Source organism: Primulina tabacum, unplaced genomic scaffold (genome assembly GCF_025594145.1).
Source record: "Primulina tabacum isolate GXHZ01 unplaced genomic scaffold, ASM2559414v2 Contig332, whole genome shotgun sequence".
Lineage (NCBI taxonomy): Eukaryota > Viridiplantae > Streptophyta > Magnoliopsida > Lamiales > Gesneriaceae > Primulina > Primulina tabacum.
The window spans coordinates 143,989-169,165 of NW_027459730.1; the positions used below are offsets into that span (position 1 = coordinate 143,989).

The 25,177-nt window shown below is 32.6% G+C and overlaps 4 protein-coding genes across 19 annotated transcripts in view; 2 read left to right on the forward strand and 2 right to left on the reverse strand.

The window, feature by feature from the left end:
* The window catches only part of LOC142534098 (uncharacterized protein At5g64816-like), a 26,620-nt gene continuing 1,443 nt past the window's right edge, over positions 1-25,177 (reverse strand). For 3 of the 11 annotated variants that reach the window (XM_075641002.1, XM_075641013.1, XM_075641003.1), the window contains exon 3: positions 1-605. In XM_075641002.1, the coding sequence (XP_075497117.1) occupies positions 173-605 (433 nt within the window). In that variant the 3' untranslated portion in view covers positions 1-172. Of the gene's footprint in view, positions 647-2,510; positions 2,534-12,991; positions 13,672-13,714; positions 13,852-25,177 lie in introns of those variants that run through there. The other 8 variants (XM_075641011.1, XM_075641004.1, XM_075641008.1 and 5 more) reach the window with 7 other exon arrangements.
* The window catches only part of LOC142534099 (uncharacterized protein At5g64816-like), a 20,415-nt gene continuing 5,075 nt past the window's right edge, over positions 9,838-25,177 (forward strand). Inside the window, exon 1 of the mRNA XM_075641015.1 lies at positions 9,838-9,897. The gene's annotated coding sequence lies outside the window, so the exon portion shown is untranslated. The remainder of the gene's footprint in view (positions 9,898-25,177) is intronic.
* On the forward strand, positions 9,875-16,240 carry LOC142534100 (uncharacterized protein At5g64816). 6 transcript variants are annotated; one of them, XM_075641018.1, is made up of 2 exons: positions 9,875-9,897; positions 15,594-16,240. In XM_075641018.1, the coding sequence occupies exon 2, from the start codon at positions 15,688-15,690 to the stop codon at positions 16,066-16,068; it is 381 nt and encodes a 126-aa protein (XP_075497133.1). In that variant the 5' UTR covers positions 9,875-9,897; positions 15,594-15,687; the 3' UTR covers positions 16,069-16,240. The 6 variants fall into 6 exon arrangements, with proteins under 6 accessions (XP_075497133.1, XP_075497134.1, XP_075497135.1 ...); XM_075641019.1 differs by lacking the exon at positions 9,875-9,897 and adding an exon at positions 11,313-11,414; XM_075641020.1 differs by lacking the exon at positions 9,875-9,897 and adding an exon at positions 11,336-11,356.
* LOC142534105 (uncharacterized) lies at positions 17,836-20,764 on the reverse strand. Its single transcript, XM_075641024.1, has 2 exons — positions 20,528-20,764; positions 17,836-18,191 (listed from the first exon to the last, which is right to left on the reverse strand). Exons 1-2 carry the CDS (start codon positions 20,654-20,656, stop codon positions 18,090-18,092), a joined length of 231 nt encoding a protein of 76 aa, XP_075497139.1. The 5' UTR covers positions 20,657-20,764; the 3' UTR covers positions 17,836-18,089.

Sequence of the window (25,177 nt, forward strand, 5' to 3'; positions counted from 1 at the left end):
TTAGCCCAAGAAACGAGAAGCGAAAGCCATTCTGGAAAGAAGGGAAAAATTCAAGATACAAGAATACCATAATAACAAGATAAAGATTTATGCTAAGATAAACATCAAGGGAATTGAACCATTTAGGCATCTCCGATGAAAAGTAAAAAACATTCAACTGCATAAAGATACATCAAGAGGACCGAGATGCGGATATTTTGAGACATTCGCTCTGACACCTTCGGAGGCAAACATCATTCCAATTAGGCACTTGGTGTTGGTTGATGCAGACAGTTCGAGCACAAGCATCGGAGCAAGCATCCAGCTCAGAAACACCACATACCATGACACAAGTATCGGTGATTGGAACCTTGGAGAATGCTCCAACTTTATTCAACATTCTCTTTGAAGTGAAAACTCTCTCACACACAAAAATGTCATCCGCGGTCTTCTCCCTGCCTCGAGCACTTTTGATTCTTTGCTCCTCAGCATGTTTTGCCTTCATTCTAAATGCTTGACTTGCAATCAAGAACGGAACACATGCTCCGACCAGGGAGCACCATACCTCAACCATTGCTGCTAAGCTCTGTCGGCCCTTTCTTTGCTCCTTAATTCCAAATGAGGTTCTTGAATCAAAAGAAACGGATTATTTCCAGCTCTACAAGTTCTTGTCGAGGTCAAAGAGCATAGTATTTCGAAAATGAATCATGACAGAAGCATTCCAAAGAGAGAGGGAGGGGGTGTGTGTGGACGTGAGACAATATTTACATCCTAGAAGCCACGAAATACCAGCAAGAAATATAAAATCAAATTAAGCTTGCTGAAATATCATAACATCTCGTATTCTGGTAAATTGCTCAAAGAACAATCCAAAATGTATATTAACTGGGTAATGTAAAAACAAAACACATTGTAGACACTTTAGAATCATGCTCGAGCTAATTTATGTACTACCACTACCAATCCTAAACATCTACTTCATCCACATGTATTATACATAAAAAATCTCCTGGAATATGTGAATCATTAGAATCTTATCTGAGTTGGGCATGAGGCATTCATAGTTTGAATTTGATCAATGGGAAGGTGTGGTTTAGCATCTTGATACCAAAACCTTACACGACTTCCAAATATTATTGGCATAAAAAAGAACAAAGAACCAATATGAATAAAAGACAGAATCCACAAATAAAATAGCACACCGTAAAAAAGCTTGGGAATTTTTTTCACGGCATTCTCACATAATCATGCATTTGGATTACGGAACCAGGTTCCTTCGATTTCGTCAAACATCTAGAAGCATTGAAAAGGATTACTCGTTGTATAAGAAAAAAACGTTTGATAAAATGCGACAAATTGTTCATCATTGTCATAACTCAAATTTTCTCATTTAAATGGAGGTATACCTGCATAACTTTTCAAATTTGCTCTTAAAATACACAGTTTCGGGCATTCCATGGACTCCATACATCAAAAAAAAAATCTTCCAGTTCACTGTTCAGTTAGGCACCCATTCTGTAGCAGAAAAGAGAACCCAAATATAGTTGTATCCATATATACTGCAAAGTCAATATCACAATTTTCGCAAAACCCTACCTTACAAAATCTTCTGAGTTTAACAAAATAATAATTTTCAAGTTTCTTAGTTCATCGAGCTCTTCTTCAATAATATTATCAGAAACTCAGAAAAAATTGAAACAAAAACCCAACTAGATTAAAGTAGAAAATGAACACACAAAAAAAAGCTTCTGAGCATCTCCGAATGCACAAGAAATCGCCAAAAATGTAGAAAGAAAGCATAAAGAAGTTAATGGCGGAAGCATATACAAGGCCGATCCTAACAATATTTGGGCCTGAGTCTAACTTTTAAAAACAGGCATCTGAATCATAATGTGTATTCATATTTTTTTTAGTTCCATAGAAATTTTTCAAATTAAATCAATACGTTAAAGACAATATAAAAAACTAAATGAATAAAAATATCAAACATGTCCAAAATGATCACTAAAAAATAACTCGCCTAACAGTTTTAGAGCTAAAAATACTAATCAAGTCTGTATAAAACAGAAAATACACTACACATTGAAAGCCGTATAAGCATTACATCCACCAAAATTTCAGTCAAAAGCATAGATTATAGATACCACATAAAGCCCCGAAGAAAGTAAAAAACTACAATAAAAAATTAGAAGCCCGAACAAAGCAAATACGAGAAAATAGACTTACAGCTCCTCACGAGTCTTTCAATCAAACCTAGAGACGACGCAACGATTGAAGTCGATTAGGGCTTATCTGCAGATGAATATTGGGGAAGTTTGAGGAATAAATTGATAACAGGCTAAGTAAGTTCCATTTAATAAATACTTGGTTTTGGGCTATCTAGTAACTAGTATTATATATAATAATTTTTTAAAAAATTTTTGGGCCCCAAAAACGAGATGGGCCTGAGTCATTGGACTCATTCGCCTCTTAATAAGCACGGCCCTGAGCATATACCAAGGCCGGAGGAAAAGAGAGGAAAAAATGCGTACTTTTCGTAGCACGTACCATTGCAACTGCGGAGGAGACGAGGGGGACGATGTTTGCTTCTATTTCCGTTTCTTCCCCCTGGTTACCGGGATCATCCCAAAAATCAATCTCATCATTCAAACCCAATGCTATAATCGTAACAGAAAAACACAACAAATTTCACATATAATCGAAGAACTCCACCAAAAAATTCATGCGCTCACAAACACAAATTTAATCCGAACATATACCTACGAATTAAGATCCAATTCGCGTCCACGGCACGCAACCCAGAAAACCTCGGAAATTTTTTATGATTTTCACATACGGATCCGTGCGTACGATCTAGTAGAATTGCAAGAGAGGAATGAAATCATATGAATTAGGTTTGGGACAGTTCCGAGAGTTCCACATATACTTTCACTCCATTCACGAGATTCGAGGTGTTCCACATGCGATTGAACACGCGTGTGAGAATCTATTCATCCCCGAGTTAAAATTTTAATACAATTCATTTTAGGTTTTAAAGTCATCTTAATTTATATTTAATGTCACGCGTTGCGTGCTTAAAAGCAAAAAGAAATATAATAAAAAGAATAAAGTAAGAATTGAACCAACAACTTGAAGTTTAAGACGCAAAGACTTTGTCCACTAAACTACATATAACTTCCATTAAAATTTTAACACTTTATTAATATATATAATTATTAAAACAGACCATACCACCAAAAGTTAGTTATTCTAAGGGTATCACACTTAATAATATAATATAGATAATATAGATTACATCTTAGTGGACTGTATTCAATTCAAAGTTTTTATATTTTTAATGAGTTTTTCAAAATAAGAAGGGTTTCCATTTTTTCAAATGAACAATTTGAAGACCTATTGATTCTAACAAGACTTTTATGAATTTGATAGATTTTTATCAACTTTTACAGAATCTCACAAATTTATGTGGATTCATGTAAACTTTTTTGTAAGATTTTTATAGACTTTTGTGAAATTTTTTTCGCGAATTTTATAAGTTTTGTACTTAATTATAACATATTATTTTTTACTAATTCCTTTGAATCAATAATTAATTGACATATATAATATATTCAGTTTGAAATAGTTTTTCAATACTTATATTAATAAATAAATTTACTTATTTAAAACTTAAATAATTTAATCCTTACATGTGTATATATGTGAGTTTGTATGCATGTTTGTAAATTTTTTAAAATACATCAATTGATTAATCTGTAACCTTGTTTTTTACATGTGAAAAGAATATTATTTATCATTGTGTAGATATAATTTTGTACAAAAATATCATAGCTCACATATTAATTGAAAATGCTAAAAAGAATTTTAAAAATCATGGTTGTTGCAAGGCTATTCAATTATTAAGAATTAAACGACATTTTTTGGATCATCTTTTATTATTATTGAATATTACATTAATTTTTATAAATCATAAATTAAAAATCACAAAATCAAATATAGAATTCAAAATTTCCTATGATATTAAAATAAACAATTATTAAATGAACAATAAACCAAAAATTGAAAATTTTGAAAAAGAAAGATGAAAATATATATAAATATATATTTCAAAAATTTGATAGAGTGATAGAGATAGATGAGAGGAGAGAAGATAAGAAGAGTGGTGATGTGAAGCGACATAGAGAAATAAATAGTTTGTGTATGAGTTAAAAGTTTTAAAATTCCATCCAAATCTTTGGGTTGAACAAAATACAATTTTTGACAATTTATAATTGTATCTTATGTTTTATGTTTGTATGTTAATGAATTCCATGAAATTATTAAAAATCTATCGAAAATTTGAATACCTCTAAACTTTCATAGAGTTTTAAAAAGTCAATGTTGAATATCACTTGACTTTTTAAAACTCTATGAAAGTCTATTTTGAATATCAGCAGACTTCTATAGAGTATGCAAAAATCTTAATTGAATTTCTAGACTTTTAAAATCTACAAAAAAAAATCATTAAAAATAATAAATCTCTTAAAGTGGTGGATACAATCTTTTTTTAATATCAAATCACTAAAATGTCCATTATACATACGACTTAGTTATGCCATTCTTTCTCCCATTTCTTATAGTCGTAAAAACTCATTTGATAACTTTAAAAAAAAAACTCATATTGAAGAGGAAACTAACTGGTTTGGTGATGCAGGTGAACATAATCATATTTTACATAATTATAATCTTCTAAGCATTAATGGGTCAGTTGAGGATACTCCAATTTATGCTGTTTACAATGGACATGATATGAAAATTTTCAATCTAGTTGTGGAAATGAAATTCAAGAATGCTTCTGAGTTTAGAGGAGTCCTGAGAGATTATAGTGTGCGAAAGGATTATGAATTAACAATGAAAAAAATGAGAGGATTAGGATGACAGATGCAAAGAAGGGTATAATTTGAGAGTTCATGGTTCTTTAGTACAAGGTGGTCCAACATTGCGATAGAAAACTATAAAAGGGGCACTATTATGCGAGAAGGCACACAAACAGTATAGCAAATTACAAGTACTAGTCCACGAGAGTTGAAAGCATAACGAGGGATAATTCTGATATAAAAATTGATCGGTTACGAATTATTATCATGAGAAATTGTGGTGTGGATGTCAGTAAATGGAAAGTGTTACGAGCGAAAAAGACGGTTGTTCAAAGCATCATAGGAGTTGACAATGCACAATATGAATTACTATGGGATTATTGTGGGACTATTTTAAAGTTTAATCCATGTATTAAGTTGTTGGTAAGGAGATATGAGTGCACCGACCCTCCTACATTTGAGAAATTATATTTCAGCTTACATCGTATGAAATAAGTTTTTTATCCGGTTGTAGACCAATAATTGAACTCGATGAATTGTTTTTTTAAAACTGTATATTGTGGACAAATAGGGATGAAAAAAACCAAGCCGAACTGAACACTATGATGCTGGAACTTGGCTCGTTTAAAATTTATACAGACTCGAGCTCGATTCGAGCTCTTAACATTAGCTTTGAGCTCCGCTCGCTTTGAAATAACTAAGTTCGGGAATAGCTCGAGCTCGGTTCATTAATAGCTTGTATTAATGTTTAACGAGTTTGGCTCGAGCTCGACTCGTTAAACGGATTTGTTTTCAAGCTAGTTGAGCATACAACAAAGCTCGAGTTCGAGCTTGATTTGAGCTCGCCAAAGATAGAATTGAGCTCAAACATATAATAGAATGAATCTCTATAAACTAAGGCTAAAATAATACAAAAAAGTGTAAATTCATTCATAAATAACTAAAACTTGCAAATTTTGTGTAATACATTGCCACAATTGAGAAGAAAGAAATTTAACGTTTATAAAGTATCACTCTTGAGAATCATAAGGTGTCACTGAAATATGTGGACTTGTACCAACCGATGATGTTTGTTGGCCACTTGAAGAAGTACGGCTCGCAAAGCAGTCTTTCACAACTTCTGAATGAAGATTGACATGAGAGGATAAACAACATCAAAGAACACGAGAGAAAAGTTATAATAGATGGGGATGCTTCCCTAGTTTTAGGTATAACAGAGTAATAGACAAATAACCTAAAAGCTGACGGAAACTCATGTAAACCTATGAAAATATATGTATAATGAAATTTGAAACCAGTATTCATTATGAATAAATGCTTTGTAAGCATTATTCTTCAAGTGGCCGAGAAACATCATCTTTAATAACCCATAATTATTTTTATGCAATATTTATATAGTGCTAATAATTAATATACATATATAATAATAATAAAATTTAAATAACTAAGTCAAATATTTAATCATTCATATATATATATATATATATAGTAAGTTATTATCATCATCATGCTTGCTTAACCAACACACCACTTCTTTTCTTGCCCAACCGGTGATCGGAAAATATCTAACATGGATTGGAGGAAAGGCTTGCTTCTTTCTTATAAAAGGAAGCCATTCACTTGAAGAATTTCAAGAGTTTCTTAGCATAATTTTCGAGTTTTAGGTGTTGGTCTAGAGTAGGATTTAAGTGGTGTGAGAATGAGGCTTTATAATAGTTGAGAAACGAGGAAAAAAATCATTTATATACCTCAAACCCCTCCGAAAATTCTAGAAACATTCCACAACACTCTTTTCTTACCCAAAAAGCTATCAGAGAAGGAGGTGTCGAAAAATCAGCAGCCAATTTTTTGTTAAAATTCAGAAACCTCAGGGAAGGAAATAGTGCCAGAAATATTTTTTCAGGTACTATTTTCACTCCCATTTTTCGTACTTTTTCTGACCATATTTCACCTTAATTCAAGCATGAAAGTCGTTCATTATATGTCATACCTCTCATCCATGTCTTTGGTTTCCCGGAATCGGCCCCAGAAATAGTTTTATTCGACAGTCGAAGTAGGGGTGTGAGTTTTACTAGTTATTTCGTTTCTGGCATGTTTCGGCTGTGAATGTAAGAAAACTTATAACACAAGAATTGTAGGAAATCGTATTTTAAGTATGCTGGAAAAAATTGGGCTGCGCGTAGTGGCTGGAAGACTGGCCACGCGCCGACAGAACCGGCAAGGCGAAAAACAGGAATTATATTTTTCGAAACATGTTGTAGATTATTATAGGCTTTTGTGCAAGTTTCGTGAATTTTGGATGATTATTTCATTTTCTGTAAATTTTTAAATGTTAATACTATTATTTTCGGATATAATATGATACATGTATGATCATCTGAATCTTTTTATGCATGTTTCTAGTGTTCAATACTTTAAAAATATATCACTAGAAGTAACTATGAAGTTTTATAATTTTTGGACTTGTACGTTTAGGGATAGACTATATTAAAGGAATTAGGAAGTTTAGGCTATATTAAAGGAATTAGGAAGTTTATACTATATTGATCATAATCACCTTGGTCAATATGATTGGCTTGAACTTTAGATTCTCACACTCATATATAGTAAGTCACTAAGGTGAGGAATTTATTTTTACCGATTTTCCTATAATATTGGCATTGGCCTGGAAATTATGATGTGATATTTCCTTAAATAATATTCGTCATGTTTTATTGATTTTTTGTGTCTATGCATAATTATCGTATCTCTTAATCTCGTTGATGCATCAGTTCGATGGCCACTCCTTCTATCATAATAAATCCTCAATCACGTCGAAATTTTTTTTACTGATCAAATCTATCGTCTTGATCGCATCCTATTTAAAAATTTATTCTACTTAATTTACTCAGCACTGTTATTACATAATAATGGAATGCTTCAGTGAAAAGTTCTTGTAATATCATCACACTAAGTGTGATTCTTATCAAACTTTCACCAAATAATGTTTTGGTTAATCATGAAATGAATGAACGAATGATTGAATGATAAAATGATTAACCAAGACAGAGCCCTGGAAAACGGACTTTGATCTGGAGATTGAGTCCATTGAACAATGTGACCTTGGTCCGGGTATATTAGTTCACTTGGCTCGTTATTCTTTGCTAACCATATTTTTTTTCCTCGCGTATTCATATAACCGGATGCTAATCATATTGTCTATTATATTATTCTGTTAAATTTAACATCATATTTATTATTATTTAATTATCACTAAGTCCTTAAAGACTTAAACTCTCTATTTTCTTTATCTATTGTAATTTTCATACGCACGTATACAGGAATTGGATAAAGAAGGAAATGTCGGTGAATGATCTAGTAGTGGTTGTCTAAAATATTTATAATAAATCGTTGTTTTTTATTTTATCTTATGATTTAGTTTGATCTTGTAAAAACTCTATCGTAATTTACTAGTAATTAGTTTGATTCACTTCCCCCTAATAAAGTTTAGTAGTTTTTTTTACTGCCTACAATACTTCAAATGAGCATTTCCGCACGAGATGCTATTAGGGATGATGGCATTTCTCGGGGGCTAAGTCCGAGTTGGGTGCCACATCATCAGTTGATGCAAAATGGAGATGTATACGAATCAAGCAAGACAATACGGTATCAGGCTCGGGCTCAAATCGTTTAAAGTATATATAGTTTCGAGTTCAAGCATAAGGATATTAGGCTCATAAGCTCACGAGCATGTTCGCGAGCTCGATATCAACCGTTTATGTGACTCTCGGGCTTGAGTTCGACTCATTTTTTGATTTGACAAATAAAAATATCAGTACAAATGTATTTGAAATGATTTGAACACAAGACATTGGTGAAAAAATTTAATTTATACCACTTTACCACAATTTCCTTTAATTTGCATATCATTATGCTAAAATGCTATTTGCACAAGAATAAATAAAAGAACATAACATAAATCAATTTCTTGAAGCATTAATAACATATGCACATGGAGTACATATAAAAATTATTCTACTAAAATATTATTTAAAAAAATAGCATAATCAATAAACAAAACTCAACAATTTATAATGTAACATATGTCGAAAGATTCTTTTAAAAAATTCCATAATAAGTAAATAATATATGATTCAAATGAGCATTTCCGCACGAGATGCTATTAGGGATGGTGGCATTTCTCGGGGGCTAAGTCCGAGTTGGGTGCCACATCATCGGTTGATGCAAAATGGAGATGTAAACGAATCAAGCAAGACAATACGGTATCAGACTCGGGCTCAAATCGTTTAAAGTATATATAGTTTCGAGCTCAAGCATAAGGATATTAGGCTCATAAGCTCACGAGCATGTTCGCGAGCTCGATATCAACCGTTTATTTGACTCTCGGGCTTGAGTTCGACTCATTTTTTGATTTGACAAATAAAAATATCAGTACAAATGTATTTGAAATGATTTGAACACAAGACATTGGTGAAAAAATTTAATTTATACCACTTTACCACAATTTCCTTTAATTTGCATATCATTATGCTAAAATGCTATTTGCACAAGAATAAATAAAATAACATACATAAATCAATTTCTTGAAGCATTAATAACACATGCACGTGGAGTACATATAAAAATTATTATACTAAAATATTATTTAAAAAAATAGCATAATCAATAAACAAAACTCAACAATTTATAATGTAACATATGTCGAAAGATTCTTTTAAAAATTTCCATAATAAGTAAATAATATATGATTCAAATTTTATGATGATATTGTCACGTTGACATATCTAGAAAAAATAATTAAATAATTATATATAATCAAAAAAATTCATGGAACAATAATACAACTTTCATGCAATTTACACCATCAATTGAATATATATTAACAGCCCAAAGTAAAGTCTACACTGGGTTGGCCCAATTAAAAATTTACTAAATCCGAGCCCAAAGCCCGAACACTTGACGTACAGGTTTTAAACCTCTTCTTCTGCAGCCGAACTCCATACGGTTCTTCTCGTTCGGTCTCCAATTACAGGTTCTATCTTTCTGAATTTCTTGTATTTCGGTAAGGATTTGTAAAGTTTAATATCTTCTGGACTCTATATTAGTTTTATTTTGTGTTTAAATTAAATTGCGCCTCTTAATTCTGGACAACCGTGCGCTGTCCATTTTCTCTGTGGTTCGTTTTATTTGTTAGCTGCTATTTTGTTGGGACTTGAATCAGCCTTTTGAATTGTATCTGCTTCGTTAGGGTTATAAATAAGGGCCTAAAAATGCATAGAAGTTTTAGATTATAAAGTTTTAGGGGTGGGAATGGGGCAAAACTTGTTTCTTTTTTTAAAATTTTTTACCATGGAAGTTGAGAGGGTAGGCAACTGCGTTGGCTGCTGCAATTTTGCCTTTTTCAGTTTCTTGGTTCTCGGTGTTTCTTTAAGTATTGACTTGCATTGCTTGCAAAAGTGTGTGTATCGAGATAACAATGGTTATTTCTCTTTGGGGGTGGGAGAGTGTTTGGATCTAGGTAAACTTCATGAAGTTTCGTAATTATTCTTCTTAACGTGAATCATAATGTATTGCTTTCAGGGGTGTACAACAAATAAGTAAACTTAGCTAGGGTATAACAATAAATTTATTAATATTTACAAGCTAATCACATATTCAAAATGCTGCCAAACAATCTTAAAATTATCACATAATATTTGACTAATAATATATCAACCTTATTATCTATAACATAATCAATCATTTTATTTATCTCATTACTTGTACCAAACACACCCTTGGTGTAATGGCACTTCTCTTTTAAGTGGACGAAATTATCCCTAATCATAATTCTATATAATTTTTATTAAAAAAACACTATATTTTGATAAATTAATCGAAATACAAAACCGTCTCAAATTATTTATAAATTTAATAATAAATAATAATATACAAAATAATTAATAATGTTGAAAGTGAGAATTATTGCGATATAAAAATGTCAAATAGTAATATAAGTAGGGTTATTCTCGGTAATTCACAAGTAGCTAGTCTGGCCAACCGAACTTTGACCTCCAAAGGCGCTTGAATTAAAACAGAAAATAATAAATGCAGCTGGATTCAATTTAGGTATTTATTCCAGAAACCCCCAATTCAATCAGCAACTCCAAGCTTCAATTGACTGGTAAAAAACCTATCTTTTAGTTAACCTTAGATTAACCACAGTGTTTTGTAATATTATTTGCAGAAATTAATTGTTTTATGTCTCGTTTAGGGATTTTTTTATTGCTGAAAAAGGTCGGGATTTGGTTTTGATTTTTGTCTGAAACTATGGTTGTTTCTGTATGTGTATTTTGGGTTTTTTGTTTCGATTTTTATTTACTCTGATTCTGTTTCGTTTTTGTGCAACTGTTGTACGCTTTTTTTTCTATGGTAGTACCTATACATGCTCGCAAATTACAGTTAGTTTTACTTTTGCTATGATTCTTTATATGCTAGAAGAGGAATGAAGACTGGAGATAAGTTCTAATTTCTGCGAGATGGTAAGTCGTCCATCCTGATTCCTTGCACCTGGGAGGAAATTATTAGTGTTTGTAGGAGGTATGTGGCGTTATTCCTTAACTTGATACTTGAAACATAGATGCACAAATGTGATTCCTGTTTTAACTAGTTTCTAAAATCAGAAAGCTTCACATTTGTATTTGTCTCATGACGATATCTTTTAGTGGTGACAAATTTTGCTCTAGTAAAAATAATTAATTCGAAAGCGATTCTTTTTCTTGGGGATTTGTAAGTTAATGTGTGATACTTTGTGCATTTGCATCATGCAAATGAGTAAATCTGGTGAAATTGATTGAGTTGCATAAAAATAAAAGAAACTGAGTTTGTTGGTTATCTTGTGGTGGATTCATGCATGTGTATGTTTTTGGTCATGTTACATTAAAGATATTTTCACTTATGTTCATCTTGTTATGTTATTTGAACCTTTATTTGGTTAATTTTTGTTCTTGATGGTAATGAACTAGGTATTTTCAAAATATTTATCATTGATGAATGTGATTTATCATTGTGGGAACAAAAATTCTTATGTTTTGATGCTAACTAATAATTAAGGCAAAACTGATTTTAGCTAAACTGGTTTACACTCGAACCCTAAACTGAAATATCGCTTATCTGTCTATCACTTTTCCCCGTTCGGTTTCAAGGAAATCAGTTTTCCCCGTTCAGTTTCAAGGAAATTAGTTTACCCCAGAATCAGTTTGCACCAAAAGACAAAACTGATGATTGAATAAACTGTTCGTACAAAACTGTGTCTTAATAAATTACTATTAATAAGTTTCTAAATATTAATGAATTTACTATTAGGATCTAAGTTTCTAAATATTGATAAATTGATGGACCAAATAAGCTACAAGATTCAACATCTACGTTTCTAAATATTAATAAATTTACTATTATATCATTGCTAAGTTTACTTATTAGTTAAATAAGATATTATAACTAATTTTTAATATTACACATGTGTGTGTGTGTGTATTTCAAATGTACAGGTATCACAAAAAGGGAGGAAGAACACAGAGAACCAAGAGACAGGAGAGGAGCCAAGGGAAAGAAACAAACTAATAATTCTTATTTCTATTCATTCCAAATATAACAAACATTACATGCATATATCGCTAGTAAGGACTCCTAACAAACTAATAATCTATATATACAAAAGACGAATGTAACATATGAATATTTGGTTATTATAGTATGACAATGATAATGCAATTTGATGAAATTAGTATGATTATTATATATTCCTAATATTAATACCATAAGAAATTCAGTATCAAGATAAAACTTCATGAAATTTACCTAGATCCAAACACTCTCCCACTCCCAAAGAGAAATAACCATTGTTATGCTTGAGCTAACTTATGTACTACTATTACCAATCCTAAACATCTACTTCATCCACGTGTATTATACATAAAAAATCTCCTGGAATATGTGAATCATTAGAATCTTGTCAGGGTTGGGCATGAGGCATTCATACTTTGAATTTGATCAACGGGAAGGAGTGGTTTAGCATCCTGATAACAAAATCTTACACGACTTACAAATATTATTGGCACAAAAAAGAACAAAGAACTAATATGAATAAAAGACAGAATCCACAAATAAAATAGCACACCGTAAAAAAGCTTGGGAACTTTTTTCACGGCATTCTCACAGAATCATGCATTTGGATTACGGAACCAGGTTCCTTCGATTTCGTCAAACATCTAGAAGCATTGAAAAAATTTAGGATTACTCATTGTATAAGCAAAAAATTGAACACGTTTATTAAAATGCGACAAATTGTTCATCATTGTCATGATTCATATTTTCTCATTTAAATGGAGGTATACATGAAAAGGCCAATTAGAGAGGAAAAAAACCTTCAGCAATCAAATGCATAACTTTTCAATTTTGCTCTTAAATTACACGGTTTTGGGCATTCCATGGACTCCATACATCAAGATAAAAAATCTTCCAGTTCACTGTTCAGTTAGGCAACTGCAGAAACACACATTCCGTAGCAGAAAAGAGAACCCAAATATAGTTGTATCCATATATACTGCAAAGTCAAGATCACAATTTTCGCTAAAACCCTACCTTACAAAATCTGCTGAGTTTAACAAAATAATAATTTTCAGATTTCTTAATTCATCGACCTCTTCTTCAACAATATTATCAGAAACTCAGAAAAGATTGAAACAAAAACCCAACTAGATTAAAGTAGAAAATGAACACAAAAAAAAAAAGCTTCTGAGTATCTCCGAACGCACAAGAAATCGCCAAAAATGTAGAAAGAAAGCATAAAGAAGTTAATGGCGGAAGCATATACCAAGGCCGGAGGAAAAAATGCGTACTTTCCGTAGCACGTACCGCTGCAACTGCGGCGGACTGCGGAGGAGACGAGGGGGGACGCTGTTTGCTTCTATTTCCGTTTCCTCTCCCTGGTTACCGAGATCATCCCAAAAATCAATCTCATCATTCAAACCCAATGCTATAATTTTAACAGAAAAACACAACAAATTTCACATATAATCGAAAGAACTCCACCAGCAAATTCATGCGCTCGCAAACACAATTTAACTCGGGTATGAATAGACTCTCACGCGCGTGTTCAATCGCGTGTGGAACACCTCGAATCTCGTGAATGGAGTGGAAGTTGGATATGTGGAACCCTTTTGAAACTCGACTGTCGCAAACCGAATTCATATCATTTCATTCCTCTCTCGCAATTCTCCTCGATCGTACGCATGGATCCGTATGTGAAAATCGTAAAAAAGTTCCGAGGTTTTCTGGGTCGCGCAACGCGCGAATCGGATCTGAATTCGTAGGTACATGTTCGGATTAAATTTGTGTTTGTGAGCGCATGAATTTGTTGGTGGAGTTCTTTCGATAAATGTGAAATTTGTTGTGTTTTTCTGTTTCGATTATAGCATTGGGTAGCGTCCCCCCTCGTCTCCTCCACAGTTGCAACTGTACGTGCTACGAAAAGTACGCATTTTTTCCTTTCTTTTCCTCCGGCCTTGGTATGTGCTTCCGCCATTAACTTCTTTAAGCTTTCTTTCTACATTTTTGGCGATTTCTTATGCGTTCGGAGATGCTCAGAAGCTAATTATTTTTTTTGTGTTCATTTTCTACTTTAATCTAGTTGGGTTTTTGTTTCAATCTTTTCTGAGTTTCTGATAATATTGTTGAAGAAGAGGTCGATGAATTAAGAAATTTGAAAATTATTATTTTGTTAAACTCAGAAGATTTTGCAAGGTAGGGTTTTGCGAAAATTGTGATCTTGACTTTGCAGTATATAGGGATACAACTATATTTGGGTTCTCTTTTCTGCTACGGAATGGGTGTTTCTGCAGTTGCCTAACTGAACAGTGAACTGGAAGATTTTTTTCCTTGATGTATGGAGTCCATGGAATGCCCGAAACTGTGTAATTTAAGAGCAAAATTGAAAAGTTACGCAGGTATACCTCCATTTAAATGAGAAAATTCGAATCATGACAATGATGAACAATTTCTCGCATTTTAACAAACGTGTTCACTTTTTTCCTTCTATAATGAGTAATCTTAGATATTTTCAATGCTTCTAGATGTTTGACGAAATCTAAGAAACCTGGATCCGTAATCCAAATGCATGATTCTGTGAGAACGCCGTGAGAAAAGTTCCCATATTTTATTTGTGGATTCTATCTTTTATTCATATTGGTTCTTTGTTCTTTTTTGTGCCAATAATATTTGGAAGTCGTGTAAGGTTTTGGTATCAGGATGCTAAACCACTCCTTCCCGTTGATCAAATTCAAAATATGAATGCCTCATGCCCAACCCTGACAAGATTCTAATGATTCACATATTCCAGGAGTTTTTTTATGTATAATACATGTGGATGAAGTAGATGTTTAGGATTGGTAGTGGTAGTACATAAGTTAGCTCTAGCATGATTCTAAAGTGTCTACAGTGTGTTTTGTTTTTACGTTACCCAGTTAGGCAGTTACTATACATTTTGGATGGTTCTTTGAGCAATTTATCAGAATACCAGATGTTATGATATTTCAGCAAGCTTAATTTGATTTTATATTTCTTGCTGGTGTTGCGCGGCTTCTAGGATGTAAATCTTGTCTCACCTCTACCCCCCCCCCCCCCCCCCCCCCCCCCCTCCTTCCTCTCTCTCTCTCTCTCTCTCTGGAATACTTCTGTCATGATTCATTTTCGAAATACTATGCTCTTTGACCTCGACAGGAACTTGTAGAGCTGGAAATAATCCATTTCTTTTTATTCAAGAACCTCATTGGGAATTAAGGAGCAAAGAAGGGGCCAACAGAGCTTAGCAGCAATGGTTGAGGTATGGTGGTCCCTGGTCGGAGCAGCTGTTCCGGTCTTGATTGCAGGTCAAGCATTTAGAATGAAGGCAAAACATGCTGAGGAGCAAAGAATCAAAAGTGCTCGAGTTAGGGAGAAGACCGCGGATGACATTTTTGTGTGTGAGAGAGTTTGCACTTCAAAGAGAATGTTGAATAAAGTTGGAGCATTCTCCAAGGATCCAATCCCCGATACTTGTGTCACGGTATGTGGTGTTTCTGAGCTGGATGCTTGCTCCGATGCTTGTGCTCGAACTGTGTGCATCAACCAACACCAAGTGCCTAATTGGAATGATGTTTGCCTCCGAAGGTGTCAGAGCGAATGTCTCAAAATATCCGCATCTCGGTCCTCTTGATGTATCTTTATGCAGTTGAATGTTTTTTACTTTTCATCGGAGATGCCTAAATGGTTCAATTCCCTTGATGTTTATCTTAGCATAAATCTTTATCTTGTTATTATGGTATTCTTGTATCTTGAATTTTTCCCTTCTTTCCAGAATGGCTTTCGCTTCTCGTTTCTTGGGCTAACATGGTGACCTATACAGTTTAGGATTCATGCTTTATATCAATGGACGGAATGTGTGAAAGAATCTATATATTACTCTTTCTTGTATCCAAGAGTCAATATCTCAACACACGAGTAATATTAATATTGATAATTTGATGTGAGAAAACATATGTATTTAAATTTAAGATCAGAGTAGTATCGGTAACTTGAACTTCTAAAACTATAAAAATTGTTGAATTCAATACTCCTGCTTGAAAATACACAAAACCTACTCAGTGGTAGAAGGGTGGAAGCGGGTGAATAAGGTATCAATACATTACTACAAATCTGCATTATCAAAATAAATATGAAGGGGTTGACAGATCGAACATTCCTATCTGCGTCAACTTTGGACCACAAGTCACGGGTCCCTTGATTTTTGAATTGGAAGCTTCTTCCGGCAATGCAATTTTGAAAACAGTAAACAGATGTAACTCATTATTTCTCATGTTTTTTTTAATGTACTTCTATCCTAATCTTGACAGACACACACTTCTTGTCTACAAGGCTTCAAACTAGAGCCTGTTATATAATCATAAATTTTTGTATTTATTTTTTCGAGCTTCGAATTCTTGGTATAAAATTTTGGTTATGTTGCTACTTAGCTCCCGATCCACATTGGCGGAGATCGAACACTCATTGTTATGATTTTCATATAATTTGTGCCGGTAATGAGTCCCTGTATAAGGAAGTATTGTACTTTCGTAAGACAAATCATTTTAAAGTAAAGGAGAGAGATCATATTCTAACCTTCATAAGACAAGAACAGTGGATATACATTAGATAATTTGAAAAAAAAAAAAAACGATTTGGACATAGTTAATGAACTCAAACGAAAGTGAAATTCATACACGAAATCTGGGCCATGATGGTCCGCGGATCACACTCTATGGCTGCTGGTCCATGTAAGAATAATTGGACCAGAAATAACCATTTGATTGAGTGGTGGATGGATGGGGGCAACTCACTGCATTTGAGAAAATTGTCACTTCTATTTATTTTTATGAGACCAAAAAAAAAGAAACCTAATTTAATTTCATTTGGTCTAAACATGGAGTTGTACTTTTCGGTAGTAAGGTTTTCGTAAGACCACCATGGATAGACAAGGATCTTGTCTTACACTGCTATGGAAACATCGCCATGAATTTTGTAATATTAAAATTGTGTCTTCGTCCTGAGTTGCTTCGAATTAATAGGTCCTCCCATTCGGATGCTGTGATGCCCATGGGGGTTCTCTACTCCATTAATCTATATTTCTGTATACTAGCATTTTGACTCATTGATCAAATATATCAAATGAACAATTGATCGATCGTAGCAGTTACATTTTACTCATACACCATGAGATGTGTTGAGCTCTTTACTTGCTCCATTTGAAATATATAAAATAACTAAACCAAGAAGTCTCGTTTCATTTACTTTATATATCGAGAAAATATTGTTAAAATTGAATTTCTAACCTCATCCCAAATTTGAAACTGTTGAAACTTTGGTGTTAAATACATTCTAAGCCACCGACAAAAGTTAAATTTCATATGAAGATAGTGAATGTATAAAATTTAACCATGCTCGAGTAATTCAGAGCTCGAGTTATTTGGAGTTTTTTCCGGTTAGAAAGATATGTACACATTTAATTAAAACTTCGTAACTTTACAAAGGCTTGTAAGATAAAACGAGTTCATATCCTTACCGAAACATTATCATACAAATAAACAAGAGTAAGAACCAAAGGTATTGTATACATTCAATACTCGTACATGAAATGGTAGTACCCTTCATGTGTTTTGATTTATTCTTGAAGATCACTCATCAAGTCAGTCAAGTGTATAATCACTTCTGATCTCTTTTTCTTGCTAATTCTCGAGCCATCTCTCTCATTTCCTCCGGTGATGGAGGCCGCGGCGCTTCAGGAGGGTACACGACATATTGACGCTTCACAATAAATCAACAACATGATTTAGAAAGCTTAACAAAGAATAATGTGTGTTGAACTTTATATAGCTAGATGAGAAAATAAAATCATAGCAAGACAAATGCTAAAGAATTATGTGACTTGCATTACATGCTTGACAAAATTAGGCCTGCAAACACATTGAACCACTGGCTAAGACAGTCTAAACTGAGCTCAGTTGAAGTCAAGCTTGAGTACTTGCCGAGAACTTGAACTCAAGAATCAAGATACTCTTTTAAAATAATCATTTTACCCAAAATTGACATGATTCAGGGTATTGGTAACTAAGTTGATAAAAATCGATGGATATTTCAACAATATGCTGCCAAAACTCAAACTAGATTGATTCTCGAACAAGCTTGAGTTATTTGAAAATACTGGACTTGAGCTCGAAGACTGAATTACTTTTCATTGACTTAATTGACTCCCTTACATCACTATCTTAAAAAGGCTTTATCCAAAATAGAACCAGGTTCAAGCAATTTTTGTGTCACGTAAAATAACAATGCACGACAAACATATACAAGTATTAGCCAACAATGTCTCAATCCGCACCAAATCAATATAGCTTTAGCTGCTATATATGGCTGAGTGTAGCCAATTTAAAGTAGAATAAAAAATTTCGCTGCAAACAATTATTTGCCTTCCCCTACTAACTTCTCATTTGATTTTGCATATGAATCCAGAAATCACCATAAATGTGGAGTGTTTTACATTCTTACATCATTTTATTGATAAAAACACTTCTCCAAGGTGGTTCTGTGGCCTATTGACACTCATAGCAAAAATGCAAAACACCTTTCTCCCACTTTTGCTTATATATATACAACAATATAACCTTCACCAAAACTACATGGTAAAGAATAATAATAACTCAAAAAAAGTGGCGCGAAGATTATTTCCTCAAATTGAAAACTATATTTGATTAGCTTCAGATCGTTATAGTGGGCAACACCATCATGTTTTCCAGATACAGAAAGCTATTTTTGGTTTGCTAAAAAGCACCAATCTATTTCTATCCAGTACTCTTCCCAATCGAATGTAAAATGTTCCTGGTATTCAATCTATTTGTACTCTTTATACAGAGCAAGCTAAATCATTTATGCTAGAAACCATAAAAATCTTCCTACCACATTTGTTGCAAACTTTTCAGAAGCCAAGTAAAACATCAGTCATATTTTATCTGAAAATCAACCACCATGAACTATCTGGCAGTTTTGCTCTTTAAATAAGCTACAATTTTTGTTCATTTTTTATACAATTTGAATATGCTGCTTCAAGTAGTGTTTGACTCCAAGAATTCAAGTAAGAAGAAAAATAGCAGAGAAGGGGGGAAAGGAAGGAAGAACACAGAGAACCAAGAGACAGGAGAGGAGCCAAGAGAAAGAAACAAACTAATAATTCTTATTTCTATTCATTCCAAATATAACAAACATTACATGCATATATCGCTATTAAGGACTCCTAACAAACTACTAATCATACTCATTTCATCAAATTGCATTATCATTGTCAATACTATAATAACCAAATATTCATATGTTACATTTGTCATTTCTATATATATATATATATATATATATTCCTCATATTAATACCATAAGAAATTCGGTATCGAGTTAAAACTTCATGAAATTTACCTGAATCCAAACACACTCCCACCCCCAAAGAGAAATAACTATTGTTATCTCGATACACACACTTTTGCAAGCAATGCAAGTCAATACCCAAAGAAACACGGAGAACCTAGAAACTGAAAAGGTTAACTTGCAGCAGGCAACGCAGTTGCCTACCCTCTCAACTTCCATGGTAATAATTTTTAAAAAAAGAAACAAATTTTGCCCCATTCCCACCCCTAAAACTTTATAATCTAAAACTTCTATGCATTTTTAGGCCCTTATTTATAACCCTCACGAACCTGATACAATTTTCAAAAGGCTGATTCAAGTCCCAACAAATAACAGCTGAAAAAAAAATTTACCTTCTCTCGGAGTTCTATTTCAGAACATGAAATGGAATTTTTATCAAATCAACTTACATGAAAATTTCAACCTACACAGCAGGTATGACTTTGTTCATGATCTCATACACTACGAGTAGAAACTGAAGTAATTTAAATACCAATCACAAACTGAAGCTAAAAAACCATAACATAACACATGGGTCACCTTAAAGTATTAACGTGAATAACCAGAACGAATACCCTCACAACCCGTTTCAGAAACAAAACTTCCCACTTACCCCCAAACAATTTATTGAACTCTCCAATTAAGCCAGAAAAAAGATCTTTAAAAAGCAATAAAACAAAAAATCTTACCTTTCCCATGAATTTCTGGAGATTCTTTGCGTTGTTGGCGTAGAAATACATTAGCCCAATCGGAACAGTGACATATACTGCGAATTTCGCTATTTCTAAAATTCCCTTTGAAGTCCCTAAAGACGACATTGTAGTGAACTTCTTTTTTTATCAAAATTTGAAGTGATCGGAGAGATTTCTCAGTATAGGGGACTAGGGATGAGTACGGTTCTTCCAGACTCCAGAGCACATAACCCGTGTAATATGAAAATTTAAGCGTATAAAGATCAACAACATCATATTTACAAAACTAACACTCAATTTTGAAATATTCATTCTACCCTTGTTTTAAATATTTTCAAATCTTTTTTTTCTTTTAACCCTAAACTAACGTTTTCTTCCTTTAGGCTGTTCATTTGTTCTTCTTCTTCTTTTGCCTACAGTTGCTGCTCTAAGCAGAGCCGTACCTGTGGTTCACAGGGCCTAAGGCGATATGTCGAAAAAAAATCTTGTTGTGATAAATAACCGTAAAATTTAGTTTGAAAATTAAAAATAATCAAACACTAAGGAAAATATAATTTACGAATTATATATTTATCTCTTTGCGATTTTTTTTTCGTGCGCCACAACATCAACATGGTTCTAACGTAATGCAGTGTCATATGAACAATTATATTAGAAAAAGATTGAAATTGGCAAACATTGTACTGTATGTTACTAAAATTGAAATTTGTCAACATAAACTATCAAAATAACAAAATGATAAATATAATGAACCAATATTGTAAAAATATATAATTTGTTTTAAATAATGAATATAAGAATTTATTCAAGAAAACGGAAAATAAAGATATGTAAAATAGATAAGTATTACAATTTTTTGTGTTTTATTTTTTGAAATGAGTCCAATTACATAAATTCAAGAAAAGAGGCCAAATAATCGATAAGTAAAGTATAAAATTTTAACACATGAGTTGACACAAGATAAAATAATAAATATATTGGACAAATATTATCATTTTATGCATACAAAATTTTTGAAAATTTAATTAATGAGCCATGTAGCTTTATTGTTTGGGCTCTACATAATTTGATTAAATCCCCAATGAGCACAATCATCATATTTAATCATGTTTTCAATGAATCAATATCCAATTTTTTTTAAAAAATGTCCAATGCACATACTATTTAGGTGCATGCCTCAACAACATGAGACCAACAATTTTTTTTTGGGCCCCTGTGAGAGCCGGGCCCTGAGGCGATGGCCTCTCTCGCCTCACAAGAGGTACGGCCCTGGCTCTAAGCTTTGCCAGCAGAGACCGAGGGAACAGGCTCAGGAGTTCTTCCCCAGTTGAAAGCTGATGGATTGCGGTGGAAGGGCTGGTCACCAGAATTAACTAAGTATTTTGGAGCTCGAGATAATGTGAATCACAAGGTAAGAATCGATCAAAATAGCTATTAAAATCTATTATGATTTTTAGTCTTCTTCATCCGAAAACATCCACATTTTCTTTCATTTCACATGTTTATGCAGAATCGATCAAAATAGCTATCTCTATTCTCTGCTCTCTGTAAAATCCTTCACAAAGAGCAAATAGTTGGTTAAGTTCGGTGGAGTAAATGAATTTTTCAGGTAAAATAATAAATACAATCTTGAAATCCATTTCATACGATTTATTTTTCTTTTCTGTTTATGTATATGTACCCTTCATTCAGCTGCCCTCATTGTCATAAAAAATCCATAATTTAGTTAAAAATTATTTTCAACTAAACGATTTATTATTAATAAATTATTTGTGTTTGAGGTTAATTTATCTCTTTTTAGTAAATCATTTATAAAATTGTTTTTGCAGGAGTTCAATTCTTAGTTTTGAATATTCTCTTTGATATAAGTATTTTATGAGTGACGTTAAATTAACAATATCATTCATTCTTATCCTTAGGTGACCGACCGTTCTTCTCTTAGCTCCATTGAAATTTTCCATCAATCAATGGTCTAATTCACTAATCGAGGACCATTTAAACAACCATATATTTAACCTTTATAATTAAAATGGCAGAAGAAGAAGTTTGGGTAAGTTTATCGTTATATATGATTTTTATAGAGTTTTTACTTGTAGTTAGATTTGTGGAATTGAGTATTTGCCTAAACTTTCTTACATATTTATAACTGATAAATGAATAAACTATTTGTGTTTTTTTTTTTTTTAGAAATTGTGTTCAACATTGTATTTGTTGTTTATGTTTGAAAATATTTACATTTTTTATATCATTTTTGTTTTTTTGAGTGTAATTAAAATTGAAACATTGGTTATTGAGAAAGAATCATTTTGAATGCAAGTTAAGTTTAAACTCTCATTTCAAAAGTGTATCAGAGACTATCAAGGAATGCCTCAATGATGCAGAGATGCAGAAAATGATTGATGGAACTCAATTTGGTAATTTAATTAAGTTGTAAAAGATTACAATTTATCAAGTCAGTTTATATGGTTCTTGATGGCTAGACCAGTCATGTAAGACTACTAGTGATGAGTTGTGGATGGTTGTAAATCAACGACCGTTGAGATTTTCAAAAATGGAGTATGCACTTATGACTGGGCTTGATTGTTCAGAAGATTTTCCTGAAGTTGGAGAGACGATGCAATTTCGGGATAGACATTTTTGTGGAAATGAAAATGTATACATTGAGAAGGTGGCGACAAAGCTAATGGAAATGAGAAAAACACTTGAACGCACTATAAATTTGGAAAAATTGAAATTAGAATGTTTGTACTTTTGTGCTGCTGTTCTTTGGCCAATTCGAAAAAAGACGGTTCCTCAAGTTGACAACATGCTTTTGAGTTTAGTGGAAGATTTGGATTTGTTTAACAAATATCCTTGGGGTACGATAGCTTATAACGAAGTTCTTAAAAATATAAAGCGAGATTTAACTTCAATCAAATTGAAGAAAAAGAAGAAGAACGAAAAAGATTGTCGAATATGGAGCGTTTACTTTTAACGGATTTGTTCATCCATTGCAAGTAAGATATTTATTTGTTTTGTATTTATTTAGTTAATTTATTTAATATTAAGTTGGCTATAATTTCTTTTAATGCAAATTCTTGCATATGAATGTATTCCTGACATTGCAAAGAAGTTTGCTAAGCGAAGAGATATATATAACATGATAATTCCGCGTATGTGTGGATGGATTTCAAATGATTGGCATGTGAAATCATCTCCAAAGTACAATGAAGTTGTTCAAGCATCGCATGAGTGTTTAAATAGGGTGAGTATTTTGCCAATAATTTATTTAATATTTCAAAGATATTTAATTGTAATTGAGTGTTGGAATTTTATAATTTGAAATATACAGATGGTTATTGGCGTGTTGACACCTACAGAGTTGGAACTACAAGCCTCATACATCGCAAATGGTCAATTTTCTGATTCAGATCCTAATTTATCGCATGTTTTGCCACTGTTGTCGGATAGACAAAATGTATACTGCTATGCAGATAACAGCCCCGAAAACGTTGATCAACCCTTAGAAGAGCAAAAATCTTTTGAAGATATGCAAAGCCAGAGAGCAGATGCACATGACAAACAATCACCTCCACTTCGTCAAGAAGAAGATCGACCACACACCTCCACACATATTGATCCCAGTGCTTTTTTTGGATAGGTTTTACCAAATTCAATTTTATTTTATTTTACATTTATTCCATGATTAATTTTAATAATATTAATTTTGCAGAGGTGATTGTGGTGCATGGGTGATCAAGACCATCGAGGTGTAATTAGCTCGTCTCAATCCATATGAAATAAATGACAAGATAGTCGACTCATATAGACCCTATTTAACAGCATGTACTTGGAATAAAGATTGGATTTTGTAGCGATACCATGGTGGTTGTTGGGATGTTTTGTAGCTTTTTTGATCTTGTACAACTGTAAACAAAAACTAATGATTTGTAGTGTTTCGACTAGATATTATGCAATTGTTTTTTTTTTTTTTTTTGGATTCCATGGTTTAATTATTTGTTTTACATTTTTATAGTGGGTCTTTAATTATTTGTTTTACATTCCATGGTTTAGTTATTTGTTCCATGGATAAGAAATTACGAAATTAAACAAAGTTTGAAATAAACCAAAAATGATTTAGGGCGACCGAATAGCTACTGAGAGCGACCGAATGTCGATTGAGTTATATATTAAAAAATAGTGAGCAAGTTCATGTTTTATATGCTACTTAATATATCATGATATATTTTTATGGATAAGAGATTATAAAATGAAAAATAGTGTGAAATAAACTAAAAAGCGATTGAGGGCGACCGAATGACGATTGAGTGATATGGTAAAAACAAAGTGAGAAAATTCGTGTTTTATATCATATTTACTATATTATGGTATGTTTTCATGCATAAGAAATTACGAAATTAAACATAATATAAAATAAGACAAAAATGACTGAGGGCGACCGAATGGCGACTGTGTTATATAGTAAAAAATAGTGAGCAAGTTCATGTTTTATATGCTACGTAATATATTATGATATATTTTTATGGATAAGAGATTATAAAATGAAAAATAGTGTGAAATAAGCTAAAAACAATATTTTCTAGTACATCAAGTGGTTCTATTAGATCACTCATATATCTCTCAGTCGCTCTTTATATTATGACATTA

Coding starts and splice junctions, on each gene's coding strand:
- LOC142534100 (XM_075641018.1), top strand. CDS start 15,688: ATGGTTGAGGTATGGTGGTCCCTGGTCGGAGCAGCTGTTCCGGTCTTG.
- LOC142534105 (XM_075641024.1), bottom strand. CDS start 20,656: ATGTCGTCTTTAGGGACTTCAAAGGGAATTTTAGAAATAGCGAAATTC. Junction 18,192..20,527: donor TCCAGAAATTCATGGGAAAG/GTAAGATTTTTT, acceptor TTTATTGTGAAG/CGTCAATATGTCGTGTACCC.